We start from the raw sequence: 18586 nt of genomic DNA on the forward strand, positions 1-18586 counted from the left end.
TCTCGTGTTGCTGTTCTTGTTTCCCCTTTCATTCTCTCTTTTTGTCGGTTTCCTTCCTTCCCTCTTACACACCTCCGTCCCCCCTCCCACCTACACACACCGCCCACCACAGGCTGCAGCTACTCGTCCGTGGAGAGCAGCAACGCCGTGCCGCGCTTCGTGTAGTGGTCGGGCACCGCCTCGCCGGAGGGGAGGTCAACGGCCACAACAAACGACGGCCGCTCGCGCGTGCCGGTGCGGACCGGGTACATGTACAGCGGGCACTCGTATATCGACGGGGAGCGGGGCTTGCTGTCCCGCAGCTTCGGCTTAAAGTGGATGATAGGCATCGGCACGACGAGCTCAAGCGGGCGGGGCTCGCAGAGCGTGTTCGTCTCCGCGTTCCACCCGGCCCCCTCGAGAAAGATGCCCCTAACGTACGCCCCCTTCCTGGCGCGGTGCACGACGGTGCGCTCATCGCTCGGGTGGACGATAAACTCCCAGGTGTACTGGTCAATGGAGATGTGGTCGTGCCGCGCCTGCTGCTGCTGCAGACTCTTCAGGAAGCCCGTCGGGTACGTGAAGCCGGAGAGCCAGAAGACGTTTGGCACGCGCTGCCCCCACTGCTTCATCTGATCTACGCGGTCGACGAGGTCCACCGACCAACTCGCAAGCGGCTTCACGCTCGGGTATGCGCTCGTCCACGGTGGCGGGACACGGCCGAGCAGGAGCGCGTCGAACACCGTTTCGAGTTCGTCACTCATCACCACCTCACCCTTCACCGCACGGCGAAGCTCAATCTTCTGGGCGTGAATCTTGCGCAACAGCACGTTGTACCGCTGAATCTCCTGCAGCAAGCACGTGTTAAGGGCGTTGTGGGAGTCCTCCTTGACAGCCTCATACACCGCGTCATAGTCAATGAGGTTCGGGATGGCAGCCTTGCTCGGCTCGTCCAACGAGGCAAGAATTTTGAGACAGCGGGATTCGTCTGAAACCGCCTTCGCCGAGTTTGCGCTTGCGCCACCGGAGCGCGCCAGTGTCGTATTTACGCTGATAAGGTTCTCTAGCAACATCGTCGACTCCGCCACACGACTTGAAATGTCGGCGTTTGCGTGCTGCCCAAATGCCTCTGGGGGATCTGTGATGGGCAGCTGCATGCACTCATCCTTGTACGACTGCAGGTTCGTGGCCTCGGCAGGAATGTAGTACTCCGCGGCTGAGGAAAGCGGGTAGCGCTCCTCCGTTATAATCGACTCACACATGAACTGCGTGATGTAGGTGTTGAGCACGCGCCGGTCCCAGTCGTCGGTGACGCGGCCGCCGTAGGAGGCCTCCGCGATGAGGTAGCGGATCGTGACAAAGGGGATGTCCTCCACGCGGTCCGAGGGCATCGAGTTGACGTACAGCGAGATGATGTTCTCCGAAACCTCAAAGTCGGAGGAGGTGAAGTCGTACACCACGTTGTAGCCGAGGTTCCCAAACTTGCGCCGCTCGAGCAGCACGGAGTGAAAGAAGCAGAGCGCGAAGAGAAGACTACGGTAGAAGTTTGGGTGCACGCCGGAGTGCTCCACAAACTGCTCCTCCGAGAACTGGTTGTAGAGGCGCAGCATGTTGGACTTAATACCCGTTGGAGGCTCCGTCGTCATCTTAATTGCCCGCTGCAGGATCCCAATCGGAAACTGGGGCGTCGGCACGGAGCTGAGCCACAGGCGAAACGCGTCATGCGGCCGCTGCTCCGAGAGGTCGTCGATGATCTTCTCCAACTCCACCAGCCACGAGACCATCAAGTGACAGTTCGCCAGGAAAACCCACCCGCCGTTCTGCGCGCACTCCTGAATCGCCCGCTTGGCGTTCTCCCCCTGGCCTTGACCAAGCGCCAGCGTCTTCAGGTGTCGGCCCTCCCGCTGGGCGAGCGAGGCTAGCTGGGTCGTCGGATCTACTCCCGGCGAGAGCACAAACACAAGTGGCACGACGTTGGTGCTCTCGTCAAAGGTGTCCTTCAGGTTGAATGGCGGGGGGTCCACAAACTGGGCGCCCAGCTGCTTCTCAATGAACTCGTACACCATGAATACGACGCGGTCGGGGCGGAGGCAACGCACAAAGATCATGCGCTGGATGTAGTTATCCGCCGTACGGGACTTCCACTCGTCGGGCAGGTCCGCGTCCTCGGGGTTTTCCTGCAGGAACCAGTCACGCCAGGACTCATGCGCCTGTTCGAAGGAGGTGGCGACGCCGTGGAAGTTCGTCAGTTTGTCCAGCTCGAGGATGTGGCTCCATGCCCGCTCGGAGAGCCACGCTGGGGCGGGGTTTGGCAGGCGGCCCTGGTTGTCCAGCACCTGCCCACCACGCATGAGAAAGACGTACTCCTCCAGGTTCACGCGGGCCTCCGCCTGTAGAATGCGCATCGTCATGTGAAACGCAAAGAGCAACTTGTGCTTCTCAAAGAGGCCACGACAGGTGCTTGCGTACACGGCGTTGGTGTGCCAGTCGTTGAGCGTCATGACACGTTCCTCCAACGTGTGGGTGGAGATTTTCTCCGCCGAGCGCTTGATGCTGCCCTGGAAGAGAATGATGTAGGAGTCCAAGGCAAATTGGTACATGGCGTCAATGGAGCCAAGGTCCGCCAGCACAAAGTACAGGATGGAGGCCCGGCGGGCGCACTCACGGTACTGCTCACGTGCGCTTTGGATCTTCTCCGCCGTCACCTCCGCCTCCTTCAATTGTTGCTTAATATTTGCGGCAATCACCTTAGAGGACTGCAGCGTGTCGACAAGCTTCTGGTTCTCCAGCAGTGAGACCTGCGAGGTGGAGAGGAGGTCTAGGATCTCGTCCTCGAGACGCTTCGTCTCCTTCTTCGCCGCCGCCGTGTCGAGGATGAGCTGCTCGTTCTCGCGCTCCAGCTCCGGCTTCTCCTTCTCCACGACGATCTTCAGCAGCTGCTCCTCCAGCCCCGACTCCCGCACCGCAAAGTTTAGCAGGCAGACCTTCGTGCACGTCTCCGGCGTGTAGTGCGGGTTCGAGAGCCGGGTCGTGATGTAGAGCTTGAAGTTCTCGTTGTACTCCACAAAGTTGTCACCAATCTTCAGCATCGTCTTGGTTCCGCGCCGCACAAACGCCTTGGCAAGGACGGAGTCCAGCACAGGGTCGATGTCCTCCATGACGTCCTGCAGCAGCAGTGGGCAGCCAAAGTGCACCGCGTACTCCACCGTCTTCTGGAAGTCGGACTGTTTTTGGTCAATCACCTTCAGCCCGCAGTCCTTCTCCATGCGCTTGATCCACTTGATCGCCTGCTGCTGCGGGTCAATCATGAGCGGCCACCGAGTGGCCCGCATCACCACGGCACCGTTTTCTCGACTAAAGTCGTCGCCCGGGAGCCCCGCCTGCTGCCAGTCACGCACCTCCGTGGGGTCGGCGAGGAAGTCGACGAAGTCAAAGCCCTTCGTCATGGGGATCTGCAGCCGCTTAATCTCCTTGATCCAGCTGTGCCACAGCTTCAGCCGGTACTCCGCGGTGAAGGCGCCCGAGTAGCAGAGGAAGCCGCAGGTGAGGAGGGTGTCGCCGGTGAGGTTTCCCAGCGCCGCCTCGTAGCGGGCGATCGACTCGGTCCAGCGGTCCCGCTCGCCTTCAAGGCCGTCGACGATGATGCGGGCGCGGTTAAGCTTCATCTGCGTCTCCTTTGCCTCCGCCATGAGGCGCGTCTTTTCATCAATGTTCAACTGCAGGGCAATCTCGAGCTTCTTCACCTCATCCACGATGCGCTGCAGCTTCTCTTCCTTCTGCCGCAGCATCTCCTCCTGCGCCCGAACCTTCTGTTGGGCGTTTTCGTTCTTCAGTATTTTCGGGTGGACCTCCTTGTAGATGTTGCCGTACTTGTGGATGGCGATCACCCACTGGCAAAGCCCACCCGCGGCCTTCGACACCGCGCTTGCCGCCGCCGGGGTGAAGTCGGGGCGTTTCACGTACTTCTCAATCTTGTCCAGCAGCCGCTGATCCGTCATGTCGTTGTTCTCGTGGTAGTGTTTAAGCATGTCAATGAATTTAGCCTCCCCGAGAGACTTCTTCGCCTCATCCCAGTCGAGTTTGCGCCGCAAGGTCGTCTGCACCGCCTCCATCACCGTCCGAATCATCACCGCGGGTGTCTTATAGGACTTAATTTCGTTGATGTCGTTCTTGTCAAGCTTATCCAGCGCCGCCTGGGCCTCGAGGAGGGTCGGCATCGCCCGATCCAAGTCTGCCTGCGCCTCCGCCTGATCCGCCAACGCGGACCGCTTCGTCTGCTCAATCTTCACCTTCTCTGACGCCAGCAAACTCTGCTGCTCCTCGGCGTTCTGCTGCTGAATTTGAATGCTCTCTGTCGCCCGGTTCACCTCCTCCGTTTTCTCCTGCAGCTTGGCGTCCTGCACCTTTAGCTCCTCCGTCATCTTCCCCACAGCGAGCTTCGTCTCCTCTAGCTTTGACATACCGTTTTTCAGCTTGTCGCGCTGCTCAAGGACGTCCTCCCGCCGCTGCGTCAGCAGCTTGCGGAAGCCGCGCACCAGGTCGAGGTAGGAGGACGGGGTCACGTAGTTGTAGCGGTGGATCTGCTCCAGCATCTCCTCCGAGGTGGCACTGGTGGTGTCGTGCATGTGCACAAAGACGTCCGCGATTTCCTCCAGCACGGCATCCTCCTCCGTGTTCTCGCGCGTCTCCTGCAGGTAGCGCAGACCCACCTCCCGCAGCGCCTCGTTCGGCCACTTCACAAACCAGTCGATCGACGTACAGGAGACGAGGGCTGGGAACTGGCGAAGCCGGGTGCGGAAAAGCTTATGCGCCGGCGACATCGCAACCACCAGGTGCAGATTCAGCCTGGCGCGGTCAATGAAGAAGTTGTAGATTTCATCGATGCTGTCGCGGCAGCCGTTCAACATCGCCTCCTTAAAAATGGCGTCGCGGATGTTGTTCAACTCATCCTTCTGAAAGAGGTTGGGCACCTCGCCGGTGGAGAGCATGTTGTTCAGGTCCTCCAGGAACGACGGCTGCATGATCTGGTTGTCGGAGAAGTAAAAGACCTTCTGCTGCAGCTTCAGCCCACACGCCTTGTAGAGGGAGCGCAGGTCCTCGTGGAAGCGGTCCGAGTCGTACTTCTTGTGGATCTCCACGGAGAAGATGGTGTAGCCGGCGAGGTACGTGGCAAGGCGGGTGAGGGAGTAGCGACCGCTGCCGCCGAGCCCCACGAGAAGGGCGTTGCCGCGCGGCAAGCGAATGATGCGGTGAATGCGGCAGAGATGCTCCAGGGCGTCGGTGAAGAAGACGAGGTTCATCTGCTGTGTGCCGGGCTCGCCGTTGTAGAGCTCCAGGCACTCCTCCACCTTCCCACGGAGGGCTTCCAGCGACGGCACCAGCCTGTACTTCGCCATCTCGTCATACTCCCCGTCCCAGAAGTCGACAAAAATTGGACTTTCGTTCTCGTTCAACGGCTGCGTGCGTGCCTCACGCGAGCGGGCCCGCATGATGCCGCTCCACTTCATCTGGAAGATGTTGGCCAGTTTCTCGTGTATGAGATTGCGGAACCACTGCTTGTCGTTGGGGTCGTTCATGCGGTCAGAGAAGACGCGGAAGCACTCGTGCACCCAAAGTGCGACCATGTGCTCCTTGCACTGCAGTCCCTCCATGTAGCAGCCGTAGATGCCCTGGAACACCTTGCTGAGGTCGCGAAGGTTAAACAGATAGTGCGACTTGCTTGGAATGGGCAGGAGGTCACTGGAGACGCGCTGGTACGTCTGCAGCGTGGCCTTCACGAGGGCGTCGACAAGCTTGTGGAGCTCCGGGTACTTCTCCAGGCGATTCGAAAGGATTTCTGTAAAGATTTTCGTGATCACCGACTCCGACGGGAAGGTGATGTTAAACACGTTAAGCTTCGTCATCAAACGAGGGGTGATGTCTGGCCGGCCGTACGTCATGCAGCAGAGAAGCTGCATGTCATTCACCTTCCGCCGCGAGCGTGTGTTGCAGTCGTACCAATACCCGTTGTCGATCCACTGCCGCAGCAACTCCAACGGGGGCTGGGCGCCGAACTTCTCCTTCGCCGGCATGTTGAGGTCCTCGATGAGGCAAATCATGCGACGGCCGCCTGGTGGGCAGCAGACCTTCTTGGACTTGTGCTCCATACGCCCCTCAATGATCTCCTGCACATTCTTTGCCGTGGTCTGGGCAGAGAAGTTCAGCTGCGTGGAGACGTGGGTGTCGGTGCTAAGGCTGCGCAGCACCTGACGCGCAATGAGGGACTTCCCTGTGCCTGTGGTGCCGACCAGCACCAACTGCACCTGACTGCGCACCAGCTCCCCAACAATGTACTGGTACCGCACCGTGTCCACCGTTGGGACAATCTGCCGGTGGTAGGGGGTCTCTGGCGGGGGCACATACGGCTTCTGCAGATCCGTGTGATCGCTCCAGTTCTTCCACTGAACCACGCGGAGGTCGGGGAAGTACTCAAAGATCGTCTCTGTGGAGGGGAAGGAGGAGTCCAACTCACGGATAAACGCGTCCAACTTCTGGCGCGACTCCACCGTCAGCGCGCCACCGGCGGACCAGAGGAGACAGAAGGTTGCCATGATGCGCAGCTGCGGCAGGTACGTCTCCCCGGCGTGGGAGGTGGCGTACTTGGCGCCGCCGGGAACGCACGGGGCGGCGTCCACGTTTGCGAGGGCGTCAAACATGCGGGTGAAAGAGCGAATGACGTTTAGCGTGGAGGTGGGGAAGAGCTCCTCGCACTCCACCTGGCGGTACTCCAGCACGCGGGTCACGGTTGTCTTGATGTACTCCTCCAGCTCCTGAATGGTCTCGTCCGGCCGCGGGGCGCCCATGGCGATTTCGAACTTCCACCGCGACTTCAGCCACGTCTTCACAAACGGTTGCCAGCCAAGATCCTCCACGTTGAAGTAGACCATGCCGCAACGCGAGACGGTGGCGGGGGAGGCCTGGGAGAGGTCCTGCACCTCAAACAGCATGCGTATGGTCGGGTTGAGGGTGATGCGCTCGCCGGAGTTCAAGGTGAGCATCTTGTTGTCGTCGAGCACCGTGTTCATCGACTCAATCCAGAGGGTGTCGACGGGGCCGTCAAACATCAACCACTTGTACGTTGGGTCCGTCACATCGCGGCAGATGTTTCGCATGATTTCGGAGAGAATGCCGTCCTTCCACTCCCGCGTGGCCTGGTTGTAGCTGCCGTAGAGCTCATCCATCGTCACCGACTTGGGGTTCAGCAGGGAGACGCGCACCGGCTCGTACAGGCCGGGCTCCAGGTTGCGCTCCTTCAGCAGCCGCAGGGCCCCGCTCAGGTTGCGCCACGTCACCGTCTTCCCGGAGCCGGTCTGTCCCACCACCATCACCCCGTGGCGGGTGCGGAGGGTGTCCCAGAGCTGCAGGGTTTTGGTCACGATGTGCGCATTCGCCTCAAGGCCTTCGTTTTGCAGCTGCTTCTCGGCGGCGGCGCGGAGGTCGTCCAGGCCGCTGTCCTCCGGCCGCACCCCGGGGAAGAGGTCGCTCAGCATGCTGAGAAACAGCGAGACGTCCTCCTTGACGAACTTGGGCAAGTTCATGTCACGCATGGCCTTCAGGCAGAGCTGCGACTCCGTCCCGGGGAAGCCCTCCCGCTTCAAGTTGCCTGCCTGCACCAGCACCGCCTTGATGTTGCGGAGCGAGAAGTCGTAGTGGTCCTGCTTCGACAGCTGCTTCTCCATCAGCTCGTACAGGATGGAGACCTTCTTCGAGAGCACCTCCGACTCCTCAAACCCCTCGGAGAGCAACGTGATTTCGCAAATGAGTGCAAAGTCCGGCACCATCATGGAAATCGGACGCAGCAGCGCCTTGAGGTTGTCGGGCAACTCGGACCGGCCCGCGTAGCCGGGGTTCATCGTGACAAAGAGCCCACAGTTCATGTTGAGTGAGATGTCTGATCCCTCGAACATGAAGCGGCTCTTCCGCTCCGCCACGGCGCTGAGGATAGACAGCACCTGCTGGGCCACCACAGAGAGCACCTCCACCTCAATACGGTTGAACTCGTCAAAGCAGGACCAGGAGCCTGTTTGGGCAATGCCGCTCAACATGCGCCCCACCGACTTGTAGTCGAGGCCGTCCGAACAGTTAAACACCATGACGTACTTGCCAAGGCCTTTCCCAAGGTCTTTCACCGTCTCCGTCTTGCCCGTCCCTGCAGGACCTTGCGGAAGGCCACCGCGATGCAGCTGCAGCGCCGTCGTCAGGGTCATGTATGCACGGTCTGTCAGTCCTGTAACGACAAGGCGCCCGCTGTTTCCGAGATACTCGTAGTCGTACCGCACCACAGCAGAGGTCTGTCGCACGATGCAAACCTTCGGTGCGTCCTGGGGCCGCTCCGCCGTGTCATCATCCTCCTTGTAGAAACGCAGCTGCCGCGACCACTCAAAGTCGTCCTCCTGATGCACCCGCGACGCCAGCACCTGTCGCAGAATATCACGTGAGTGCACCTCAATTGTGATGAGTGCGACCAGCTTATTCCGCTGCATGCGACTCTGTGGCTGACGAACGAGTTGGCAGTACTTTTTGATCAACCCTTTCCATCGCTTGTAGACCTTGTAGAGTGGGGAGGCCTTTCGACGCTGCAGGCTGAGGCCGTTGCTGTGTAGCTCCCCGTACTCCATGATGGCGAGCTCCGTCAGTAAGGTCCAGTTGATGCAGGCCGCCGTGATGAGCGACTGGCCCTCGTTGCGCTCGACCCACGCCTTTAAATTGTCGCGAGAAACGGGCCGCTTTGGGTCAAAGACAGTCCGCAGATCATCCAGGGTGGCGTTGATGCGCTTCTGCACCATCTCCCGCATTTTGAGCTCCACGCGTCGCAGCCACGTCTCCACCGACAACCCCTCGACCTGGACGGGGGGGACAAACGCCACCGACTCCCCGTCGGAGGAGGACATCCCCTCAGCGACGACGCGGTTCCGCACCGTCTTGAGGGAGAGGCGGTACAACCCCTCGAAGCACTTGCGCAGGTGGGGCTGCACCTTGGCGGGCTCCTTCGCGTGGCCGAGAATCTCCAGCAGGTCATCGTTGGAGAGGAAGTAGAAGCGGGGAAAGACGCGCCGGCGATCCTCGAGAAAGCCCTCGAGCCCCTTTTGTATCAGCTCGAGGTCGTTGTTCATGCTGTTCAGCTGATCCATCAGCCCGTCCCGCCGGGTGCCGCGCACCACGTTCGGGTCGTTGATGAGCCGCATGATGATGGAGACCCACTGCGAGTGCACCCCCTCAAACTTCTTCGACTCCGCGGCGAGCTTGCGCTTGATGTCCTCGCTGCCGATGAAGATGTTCTCCAGGTACATCCACTTGGTCTGCACCAGCAGGAGCGCCTCAATCGTGTCGGTCGCGATGGAGAGTATCTGCTCCCACTGCACCACCTTGGGCCGGAAGCTGTCCACGAACCGTGACATCTTCATCGAGCTCAGCATCGCCAGGTGCTCGCCGAGGACGTTGTTGATGTCGTCCACGCCGGCGATCTTGTTGTAGTCCTGGTAGGGCTCGATCGTAAAGGCCGCCTCCTCCCAGAAGGTGCGGATCTTCTCCAGATCCATCTCAATCTTCATCTCCTCCCGGGCGGAGGTGGCGAGGTTCACGACGAACTCCGCCTGCGCCTCCACGCGCGCCTCCATCAAGTCATTCAGGCAGAACTTCTCGTCGGAGATGTCAAACTTGGCGTCGAGCTGAAGCTTTAGAAACTCCCAGTGGCGGGGCCGAATCGCCGGGGTTCGGAGGTCGTCCACGATCGGCAGCAACCGCTTCATCAGCTCCACCTCCTCCTTCAGCTTCACCCAGACATCGGTCATCTGCAGCTCCATCCGCAGCCGCAGCAGCTCCCTCCGGATGCGCTCGGAGACGTCCAGCATGGTGTCGCTCTTGAGGTTCATAAAATACATGGTTCGCCACTTGCGGCTCTCGGTGCGCCACTCCTCACACAACTCCCAAATCGTGCGGAGCACCTTCAGATCCGCCTCGGCGGCCGCCAGCTCATCCAGCACGGGTTTTTCCAGGTGAAAGATGTCAATCCCCTGCTGCAGCGCCTTCTCTGTCTCCCGCAGCTCACTGGCGCGGCGGTCAAGGGTGCCCAGCTGCGCAAAGGCGTTTGCCGTCGAGAAGGCGTACGACCTCGGCCCCTCATCCCGCACCTTCTGCCGCAGTGCGTAAGAGTTTGACACCAGCGCGCGCAGGTCCGTCTCCAGATCGTTGCGGAACTGCTCCTTATACTTAGCCAGCAGCTGGCGGGCCTTGACAAGCTGCTCCGAGTACTCCTCAAAGGCCGCCGGCAACTCCTCGCAGCGGCGCACGTCCTCGCGGTTCACGTTGCCGTGGTTGTAAAGGTCGTTCGTGATGAGCACAAAGGTGTCGTTGATGGGGCCAAACTTAGCGGAAATCTCTGGGAGCGAATCCACGGCGGAGGTGCACTTCTTGATCTGGTCCCCAAGCTCGTCTAGCGTTTGCGGCTCCTTCGTCAGGGCCTTCACGGTCGTGCTGAAGTGGTTGTAGATGCGGTCCACCTCCTCCTTGGCGTCCGCGTAGAGCAGGCTGTGGTAGTGCTTGATCACCAGCTGGCACTGTACCCGGAAGCTCTCCTTCATCTTGGTGAAGTCCAGCTGTAGGAAGAGGACATCTGAGAAGGTCTCCTGTTTGTTGATGCCCTCGCGCCGCTGGGCCACGTGGTCCATGTGAATCCGGTAATCCTCAAGCTTCCAGCCCTGCTTGATACGGCGATCCTGCTTTTGTGTCGTCCACAGGCTGTCCGTGGTGCCGGACTGGTGCAGCTGCCAGGTCTGGCTCAGCTTGTCGCGAACCTTTTCCTCGACTGCCTCAAAGGACTCACGGATGCGGCAGAGGGAGTAAATGGCGTCCTGCTCGCTCGTCATGTACTCAAAGTAGGTGCCGCGCAGGGCCACGCTATCCTCGCCCGGATTCACGTACTCGAGCGCCGTCCGCTTGAGGGTCTCGTTCTCGCCCGCGCTCTCCTCGGCGATGCAGGCGCGGAGGCTCTCCTCCAGGCGCGGAATATGCTTCACGATACCGATGATCTCCTTGCACACCTCATTCACCTGGTGGCTCAACACCTTGACGGAGGGGACCGACTCAATTTGCGGCTTGGTGTCGTTTGTCACGCTGATCACAACGTCGAGCTTAAACACCTTTTCCTCCATGCGGTCGTCGGAGGGCTCCTGCGGCAGCGCCCGCTCCACCGCCTGCAGGGTTCGCTTCACCATCGTCCGCAGCGCCTCCTCCACCTTGAGCTCCACCTTGGCGATGTGCCGGTGCCACTCCGTCTGCACAGCCACATCCTCCATGTAGTCGTCGCGGAAGTACCCGAGCAACTCGTACAGCTTGTGCACCAGCCGCTGATGTATCGTCTGCAGCTTCTCAAGGACCGCCTCGCGGTGCTTTTGCTGCTTCTCCACAAAGGCCTCAATGGTGTACACGCGCTTCTTCTCAAAGATGACGGCGACGGTGTCGGAGATCGCCTTGCAGTGGTGGTCGACGTACTCAATGCCGTACTTGAACTCATCCACGATGTGCTGCACCCGCTCCGCCTGCTGGTGGCACTCCCGCACAAAGTACTCCACAATACCCTGCGAGTTCCAGCACAGGCGCGTCATGCCGGGCATGTACTTGCTCTCCAGGAAAGCCAGTCGCAGCGCAAACAGACGACACTCCTCCCTTGTCAGTGAAAACACCACATTGTTGTGCGCCCGCACCGCCAACGCGACGTGCTCGCGGAACACGTGCAGGCGTTCCTCCTTAGAGACAATATCAAAGATGTGTGCCGGGACAATCTCACCCAGGCTCTGCCAGTAGCGCGCCTCCGCGAAAAGGAGAAGCAGCTCCGGCGAAAAGTTTACATCGTAGAGCGCAGGCGTGTTCTTGGCAGGCACTGCACGCTTTGTGATGAGAAAGCGATCCAGGTACTCGCTGGGATTTGCCACCAAGTTGGTCTTCCATTCCAGGTAGTTCTGGCGCACCTTCTCGCGCAGCGAGCGATCCAGGCGGTCAAAGAGAAGCATGACCTCCGCCGACTCCGGCGACTCGCGCAGGTAGTAGCAACGGCTCAGCTCTCTCAGGCTACTCTCCAGGAAGCAGGCGAGGTTCTCCGACCACATGGCGTGCCCCGCGAGTGGGGGGTGGAGGTAGAAAATGGGCGGCGGCTTGTTGAAGTACCGTTGGAGCTTCCCCTGCACCAGTGAGACCCCCGCGCCGACCATGCGAAAGACGCGGTCCTTGCTGCGGTCCAGCTGCAGCAGCAGCTCCTCGCCCCGCGCCACCATGTAGAAGGCCTCGATGTACTCCGCCCCCATCTCTGTGGTGCTGAAGCTGTCAAACGCCACCGCGATGATCTGTTGCAGCATCATGGAGAGGTTGTCAATGTCCACCTTCAGTGCACGGAAGTCGTCGACCCAGCGGGTGGACTTGACGTCGAGGATGTCGTAGTCAAGGTGACGCAGCGTCTCCATCTTCGCCTTGAAGGCCCGCTGGATGTCCACAAGCTGCGACTCAATCTCGGGTCCCCGGTTGCCGCTGAAGATGGGCAGCCGGCCGGAGAAGAGCTCCGCCAGGGTGCCGCTCCGATGGTCCAGCTCCCGCACCTCAATGGGGACGCCGTAGTGGGCGTCGCCGCCGCAGGCGCGGCGATCCGTCACGGAGCCGCCGCGTGAGCTGCGGCCGTGGCGGCCCGCACCGGCGCGCTCGCTGCTCCGCCGCTGATCGCTGCGAACGCCCTTAAACCCAAACTGCAGTTGCGCCTTGCAAATCTCATGCAAGTTCTGGCAACGGTGCCGCACGAACCCATCGATTTCGTTTAAAAACGACTCATCCATGTCAAGTTTCTCACCCTTCTCCATGCGGAACCTCTTCCGCGTGGCCGTGAGCATTTTATGGCACTCCCGAATCCACGCCTCCCCCGCCGTGACGCTGTCCTGCAGTGCCACCATGCTGTCGGCGACGTCCCCGTCGAGAATGGCCGGCACATCAATCTTCTGACTGCAGCGGTAGATAATCTCATTGGAGATCATGCGGAGTAGCCGGAAAAAGCGTTCCTTCTTGTAGCTTTTGGAGTAAATCAGAATAAGCTGCGCATGAATGAGTACGTCGGGAATCAGCGCTGGAATCTCCTTTGGAGAGGCCTTTGACAGCTTCGTGCATGGCTCCAGCAGCGTGTTCAAAAAGCGCAGGTTGTCAAACGCCTCCTCGGTGCCCTTTTCAATGTCCGCCCGCAGATTCAAGAAGGGCTCCAGGTAGTAGAAGGACTTTGCCTCCCGCAAGACCTGCACGATACTAGAGACATCTGGGCGATTCAGCTGGGCACGGATGTTTCCCAGGTCACGGGCGCGGGAGCGCCAATAGGCGATCTCCTCCAATGGCCCTCCGGCGTCGCCGCTGAGGCCGACGTCCTTGTCGCCGACGACCTCCTTGATCTGCCGCGTCCAATGAATCGCCGCAGCCTCAAAGCGCTGAACAATTTCGCGGTCGAGGTGGGCCTCCTCGATGCCTATCCCTGTGGCAAGGTCACTTGGGACGTACAGCACGGTGCGCCCGCGCAGTCGGTTGACGTTCTCCGTCATGGCCGCCATGAAGCGGTGCAGCGCGGCGTGCACGTCCTTCTCGATGCTGTCGGGCCACCGGTTATGCAGCAGCGTGGGCGTGAGCACAAACTGCAGTGTGCGCAGCAACGACTCTAGCAGGTTTCCACCCCGACACGTGCCCCACGCAACGGCGTTGTCAATGTTCTCCGGCACAATCAGGCGGTCGGGATCAAGCCGCACAAAGTAAAGCACATCGGTGCACATGCCGTCCATCGTGGCACGCTCCGAGAGTCCCTGGACCCCGTCGACGACGCACAACTCCTGCACCAGCGTCTCGCCCTCAAACTTCAGCGTGGGGGCCTCCTCGTCGCCCTCCGCGGGGGGCTCCGCCACAACCGCGTGGTAGAAGCAAAATATCGTGTGGAGCTCCTCATCCCCGACGAGAAACTCACTGATGAGGCGGAGCTGCTTGCTCGTGACGTCGCCCTCGCCGCACTGGAGCTCCTCCTGCAGTCGCCGCAGCATCCACGCGGTGCACTCCGGGTGACTCTCCGGGACCACCCCCTGCTGCACCAGGTCAAACTTCACGTGAGACGTCATTTGTCCTCACCACCACTTTCGTTTCGCTTCTCTTCTTTTTTGTTTTTTTCCTTTCGTTGTATGCTCTGCTTTTTGCCTCCTCTCTCCTTGCCTCTCCGCCTGCGCTGGTGGACGGGTGGAGCCCTCTAATTAATACTTTGTTCCCGCCGCTGCGGCCCCAGACTGCCCTTTCACCGCCTCCCTCGGAGTGGCGCCTTGCGGGTACACGGCACCACGCACTGCCTCGCCGACGGCGAATCTCTTGCACTCGCCTTTGCTTTTTCTTCCTCTTGGCTTTCCTTCCCTCTTCTTTTTGCTTTCTTTCTTCTTTCTTCTTCCCCCTCCCTCCCTCCTTTTTTTTGTTGTTCTCTCCTCCTACTTCGTGCGCCTGCCGGCGGCCGCCGCAGTGCGGGCGTTCAATAGTGTATGCAGCCGCCTGCACAACGCCGCACGCACAGACACACACGCGGTGTTTGTGTGTGTGTGTGTGTCCCCTCTTTTCTTCTCTGCGCTGCAGACTTCCCGCAGCCCCCCGCCGCGCGGCAACCGCACGGGGCGCAGACAGGCAAAATAGAGGGGAGGGAGAGAAGCAAAAAAAAAAGGCAGCAGGCGGCGGGTATTCCACACCCTGGCGAAGGACACGGAGGCACAGAGAGGAAGAAGCAAAGATGCGCCAAAAACACTGCGCACGACGGCGAGGAGGAGGAGGAGGGAGAAAACAAGAAAAAAATAGTAAAAAAAAAACGAAGGGCAGGCACCAGGCGCAGTCAGCGGGAAGGGGGGGGTGACAAAATTCTGACGCTACAAAAAAGTCACACCACGGAGAGAAAGAGAGAGGCGCAGAAACGGAATGTGCGACACACGGGTTTAAACCTCGCGGCCTGTATTCCTACAAAGTGGGCGGGGCCCAGAGTGGGAGGCCGCACTTTGCCCTGGCGCCCCCGCGGCAGACCCGCAGTCCAAAAGAGGCTTATCCCCTGCAGTTTACCACACAACAAACAGGCAAGCAAAAAAGCAAGGAATTCAGGGAGGACGCGTGTGTGCTGGCCGGGCCCACGTTGGAAGCGCACGCGGTGGTGGTCTGTGGGGCTCCGCCGCCGCCGCCGCCGCCGCCGCGGGGCGCCTTCCTCCGCGGGGAGGCCGTGCGTGCGCGCGTGTGCCGGCAGCGGCGGGGGAAAAGAAGAAGCAGAAGAAACAACTGCGCCCCCGCCACACTCCCACGCGTCCGCGGGGGAAACAAAAATGAGGCAACCAACAAATCCAACGGGGGAGAGGCCAGCAAGATCCCCCGCGAGAGTTGCTCGGCCGCACCCCGGCCGCCACCCCCCCTCCAGAAGCCTCTACAAAAAAAAAGACGACAACAACAACCCAAACGAACACACAAACAGTAGTAACAAAAAAGGGGCGGCCGGAACGCACAGATGAAAGTCTCGTCAGGCCCCCACAACGCGGGAATAAACGGAGGCGGAAAAGTAAAATTTAATAAAAATAAGAATTCCCCCCTCCCCCCTCCCCAGTCAATGTTAATTCTCCCTCACTGCGTCCTCCCGCCTTCCCGCCTGTAGTTTTTTTTTATTTTTCCTTCTTTTTTACCTTTTGCTGGTATTGCCGTGTAAGCTGCCTCAAAAAGCACATACGCCATGCAAACGCTTCTTCGCTTTAGTTTTTTTTCTTTTCTTCGCTTTCCTCACTCCTTCTATTTTTGGTTGGTTTATCGGGGATGCAGAGCGAGCGAGGCGGATGTATCCCCTATGCCCAAACACACACACACACACACAAACTCTGTCCCCACCACCTCTTTGCCCGTAGTACAACTTGTTGCCCGCTGCCCTTTCTCCTCCTATCCCTCCTTCCTTCTCTATTGCATCGCCCTTTTTTTTTTACTTTACTTTACTCCTCGTATCCTACGCACCCCACCTCTCATTGCTTCTCTGCCTACTCCTTTTCCTTGCGCCCGCCCTACTGCTGCCTGCTGTGCGCTGCCGCCCCCCTCCGCAGGTGTCTGCGTGCGATGGGGCGGGGAGGAGGCTTTGCGTCTGGGCGTGGGCCCCGTGCAGGGACCCGCTCCAACACAGCTCGCATGGAATTATGGGTGATGCATGCAAGCCACATGCAAACAACAAGCAGAAGAGGCGCATCCGAAGGAAGAAAAATAAAAATAAAAACAAAAGCTTTTACAAGCGGAATACAAATAAAAACGTTTTACTGTGGGAATTCATCACGGCGCTGCGGGTGCGACGCATTCACACTCCCTGAAGACTTCTCTTGTCGAACGTTTCCTCGCAAGAGGCAGAAAAAAGCCCCCAACAAACGCATGCTTAGGTTAAATGTACGCGAAACGTATTACATATAGAGGTAGAAAGAGAGCGAGAGAGGGTGTTGAGGCCCCGCACTCTCCATCTCGCGCGTGTTGAGAGTCCCCGGTTGCCCCAAACTTCTTGCTCGGTGTACATTGTTGAGGTCCCACCAATGCGGTGGTGGCGGGGAGGAACCCCACCACCATCAGCCATCCACGCGATTTCCACCATCGTCGCCCGCATGACTGACGCCGCTGTTCTCATTGCACGTTTTTATGTCGTGTCCTCCCCCTTTGCTTCCCCCATCCCCTTTTTCCTTTTGTCTGCCCCCTTCATTCCTCGTCAGAGTCTACGCCGTTGGTGCGACCGCTAGTCCTGCCGCACTTGAGCCGCGGGGGAGGCATATTTCCATTCCCCCCCCCCACCCCCGTCCACAGCAGCCCACCACAACCTCCGCCCATTCACGCAGTAAACACCCATGCATACAGGCATAAAAGCAACCGTATATGTACCGTGTACCTGCGCATGTATGCCGTTTTTCCCTACAGTTTCCGTTCCCTATGACTCTGCGTTTGCGATCACTCTGGTTGATCACAGCTTCTTGCCGGCCGGCTTGTCGTCCTCGATGCGTCCGCCCTTTGTGAATAGCGGAAACCGATGCGTCTGAACGGCCGGCTTGTAGGTTCCGCCGATGCGGTCCCAGACGGTGAAGTACTGCCCGTAGTCGTAGTTGAACAACACGTGGTGGATCGTGTGGTGGCCGGTGGTGTTCACAAAGTGCCCACCAAAGTCCACCTGGTCGTGAATCGAGATCGTCCACATGTTGACGACGAAGAAGAGAAAGAGGAAGAGGTAGTGGTGCATGGGGAAGAGGAAGGTGAAGATGTAGTACGGCACCCCCTGCCCAAAGCCGTCGCAGGGGTTAAACGCGTGGGAGGAAAAGGGCGTGGTGTACTTGTAGGTGTGGTGCAGCTTGTGGAGGTACCGGTAAAAGGTCGGGTGGTGCAGGCCGCGGTGAAACCAGTACACCATGAAGTCTGTGAAGACAAAGAACAACACCACGCTGAAGCACAAGTACGGCCAGCCGTAGTCAGAGACGTTGTGGTAAATTTTGCTGTACCCACGCTGCGTGAGGGTGGAGGCGGGGGCCATGAGCACCGCAATGAATGGAATGGAGAGGACTGCGATGAATATCTCGTGCGTCATCTGCCGCCGCAGCTCGTGCCTCTGCCTTCCCTTGTCAATCGTGCGGGGGAAGTACGTCTCCTCGAACTCGACGAAGAAGATGAAGGTCGAGAGCGCGGCGCAGCAGAGGTAGAGCAGGACGCCCCCGGTGCTGAGCATCAGCCAGAAGGTGAACAGCTGGTGCGACACCGAGTCGCGGTCCACCGGCAGCACGGCCGTGTAGAGGTCGAACAACACGTCCATCTCGGCAACGACGCACGGGCGGCGCGAGCGAGCGAATCCGTCGAGAGCCACCGCCAACGAGGCTTCAATGAATTTTTTTTTTCAGCGCCCTCAACGGACCAGCAAACAAACAAACAAACAAACAAACAAACAAACAACACCGAGAGTTGAAAATTAACGGCCTTCGAAATGAGTGAAAGTCTGCTCTCCCGCAGAAGTGTCTACTTCGTCGCCCCTCGCACACTTTTTTCGCTGGGCGGCCTTCAAGTCGTTTTATTTCCTTCTTTTTGTTTTGTTGTTGTTGTTGTTTTTTTTTGCTTTAAGTTTTGTCTTATAAACTTCAAGTGATTGCGGGTTTTCTATCAGCTGCCTCCGCGGCGCCCGGCGTGCAGGGGAGGGGGGGGTGTGCGAGACAATTGCACGAAGGAGAAGAAGAAGAAGCAGGGAAAAAAAGCGAAAAACCGGGTGATTCCGGAGGGAAAAAAATGAAACGCGATAAAAAAAAAGAGTGGGGCCGCAAGGTGCAACTGCACCACCGGGCAGAACACAAACGCACACAAACACATACAAACGCACACACACACACAAACGCACACAAACGCACACAAACGCACACAAACACATACAAACACACACAAACACACAAACACACACAAACACATACAAACACACAAACACACACAAACACACAAACTCACACAAACACATACAAACGCACACAAACGCACACACACACACAAACGCACACACACACACACACAC

At 59.1% G+C, this 18586-nt stretch overlaps 2 protein-coding genes across 2 annotated transcripts, besides 10 other annotated features; both read right to left on the minus strand.

Annotated features, from left to right (window-relative positions):
• Positions 1-119: 119 nt before the first annotated feature.
• On the minus strand, positions 120-14141 carry Tco025E_00154 (1-beta dynein; the record flags this gene model as incomplete). The annotated part of the gene is made up of 1 exon (XM_029367103.1): positions 120-14141. One exon carries the CDS (start codon positions 14139-14141, stop codon positions 120-122), a length of 14022 nt encoding a protein of 4673 aa, XP_029232799.1.
• A 252-nt stretch (positions 14142-14393) lies between these two features.
• Positions 14394-14502: a microsatellite.
• Positions 14503-14589: 87 nt separating this feature from the next.
• Positions 14590-14611: a microsatellite.
• Positions 14612-14835: 224 nt separating this feature from the next.
• Positions 14836-14864: a sequence feature (A-rich).
• Positions 14865-15211: 347 nt separating this feature from the next.
• Positions 15212-15236: a microsatellite.
• A 534-nt stretch (positions 15237-15770) lies between these two features.
• Positions 15771-15808: a microsatellite.
• Positions 15809-15876: 68 nt separating this feature from the next.
• Positions 15877-15901: a microsatellite.
• Positions 15902-16830: 929 nt separating this feature from the next.
• Positions 16831-16876: a microsatellite.
• Positions 16877-17008: 132 nt separating this feature from the next.
• Positions 17009-17845, minus strand: Tco025E_00155 (lathosterol oxidase; the record flags this gene model as incomplete). Its single annotated transcript, XM_029367104.1, has 1 exon — positions 17009-17845. The coding sequence occupies one exon, from the start codon at positions 17843-17845 to the stop codon at positions 17009-17011; it is 837 nt and encodes a 278-aa protein (XP_029232800.1).
• Positions 17846-17947: 102 nt separating this feature from the next.
• Positions 17948-17982: a microsatellite.
• Positions 17983-18105: 123 nt separating this feature from the next.
• Positions 18106-18139: a microsatellite.
• A 107-nt stretch (positions 18140-18246) lies between these two features.
• Positions 18247-18268: a microsatellite.
• The last annotated feature ends 318 nt before the right edge of the window (positions 18269-18586 follow it).

This window comes from Trypanosoma conorhini (assembly GCF_003719485.1).
Source record: "Trypanosoma conorhini strain 025E chromosome Unknown Tco_14.4_contig_00002, whole genome shotgun sequence".
Taxonomy (NCBI): domain Eukaryota; phylum Euglenozoa; class Kinetoplastea; order Trypanosomatida; family Trypanosomatidae; genus Trypanosoma; species Trypanosoma conorhini.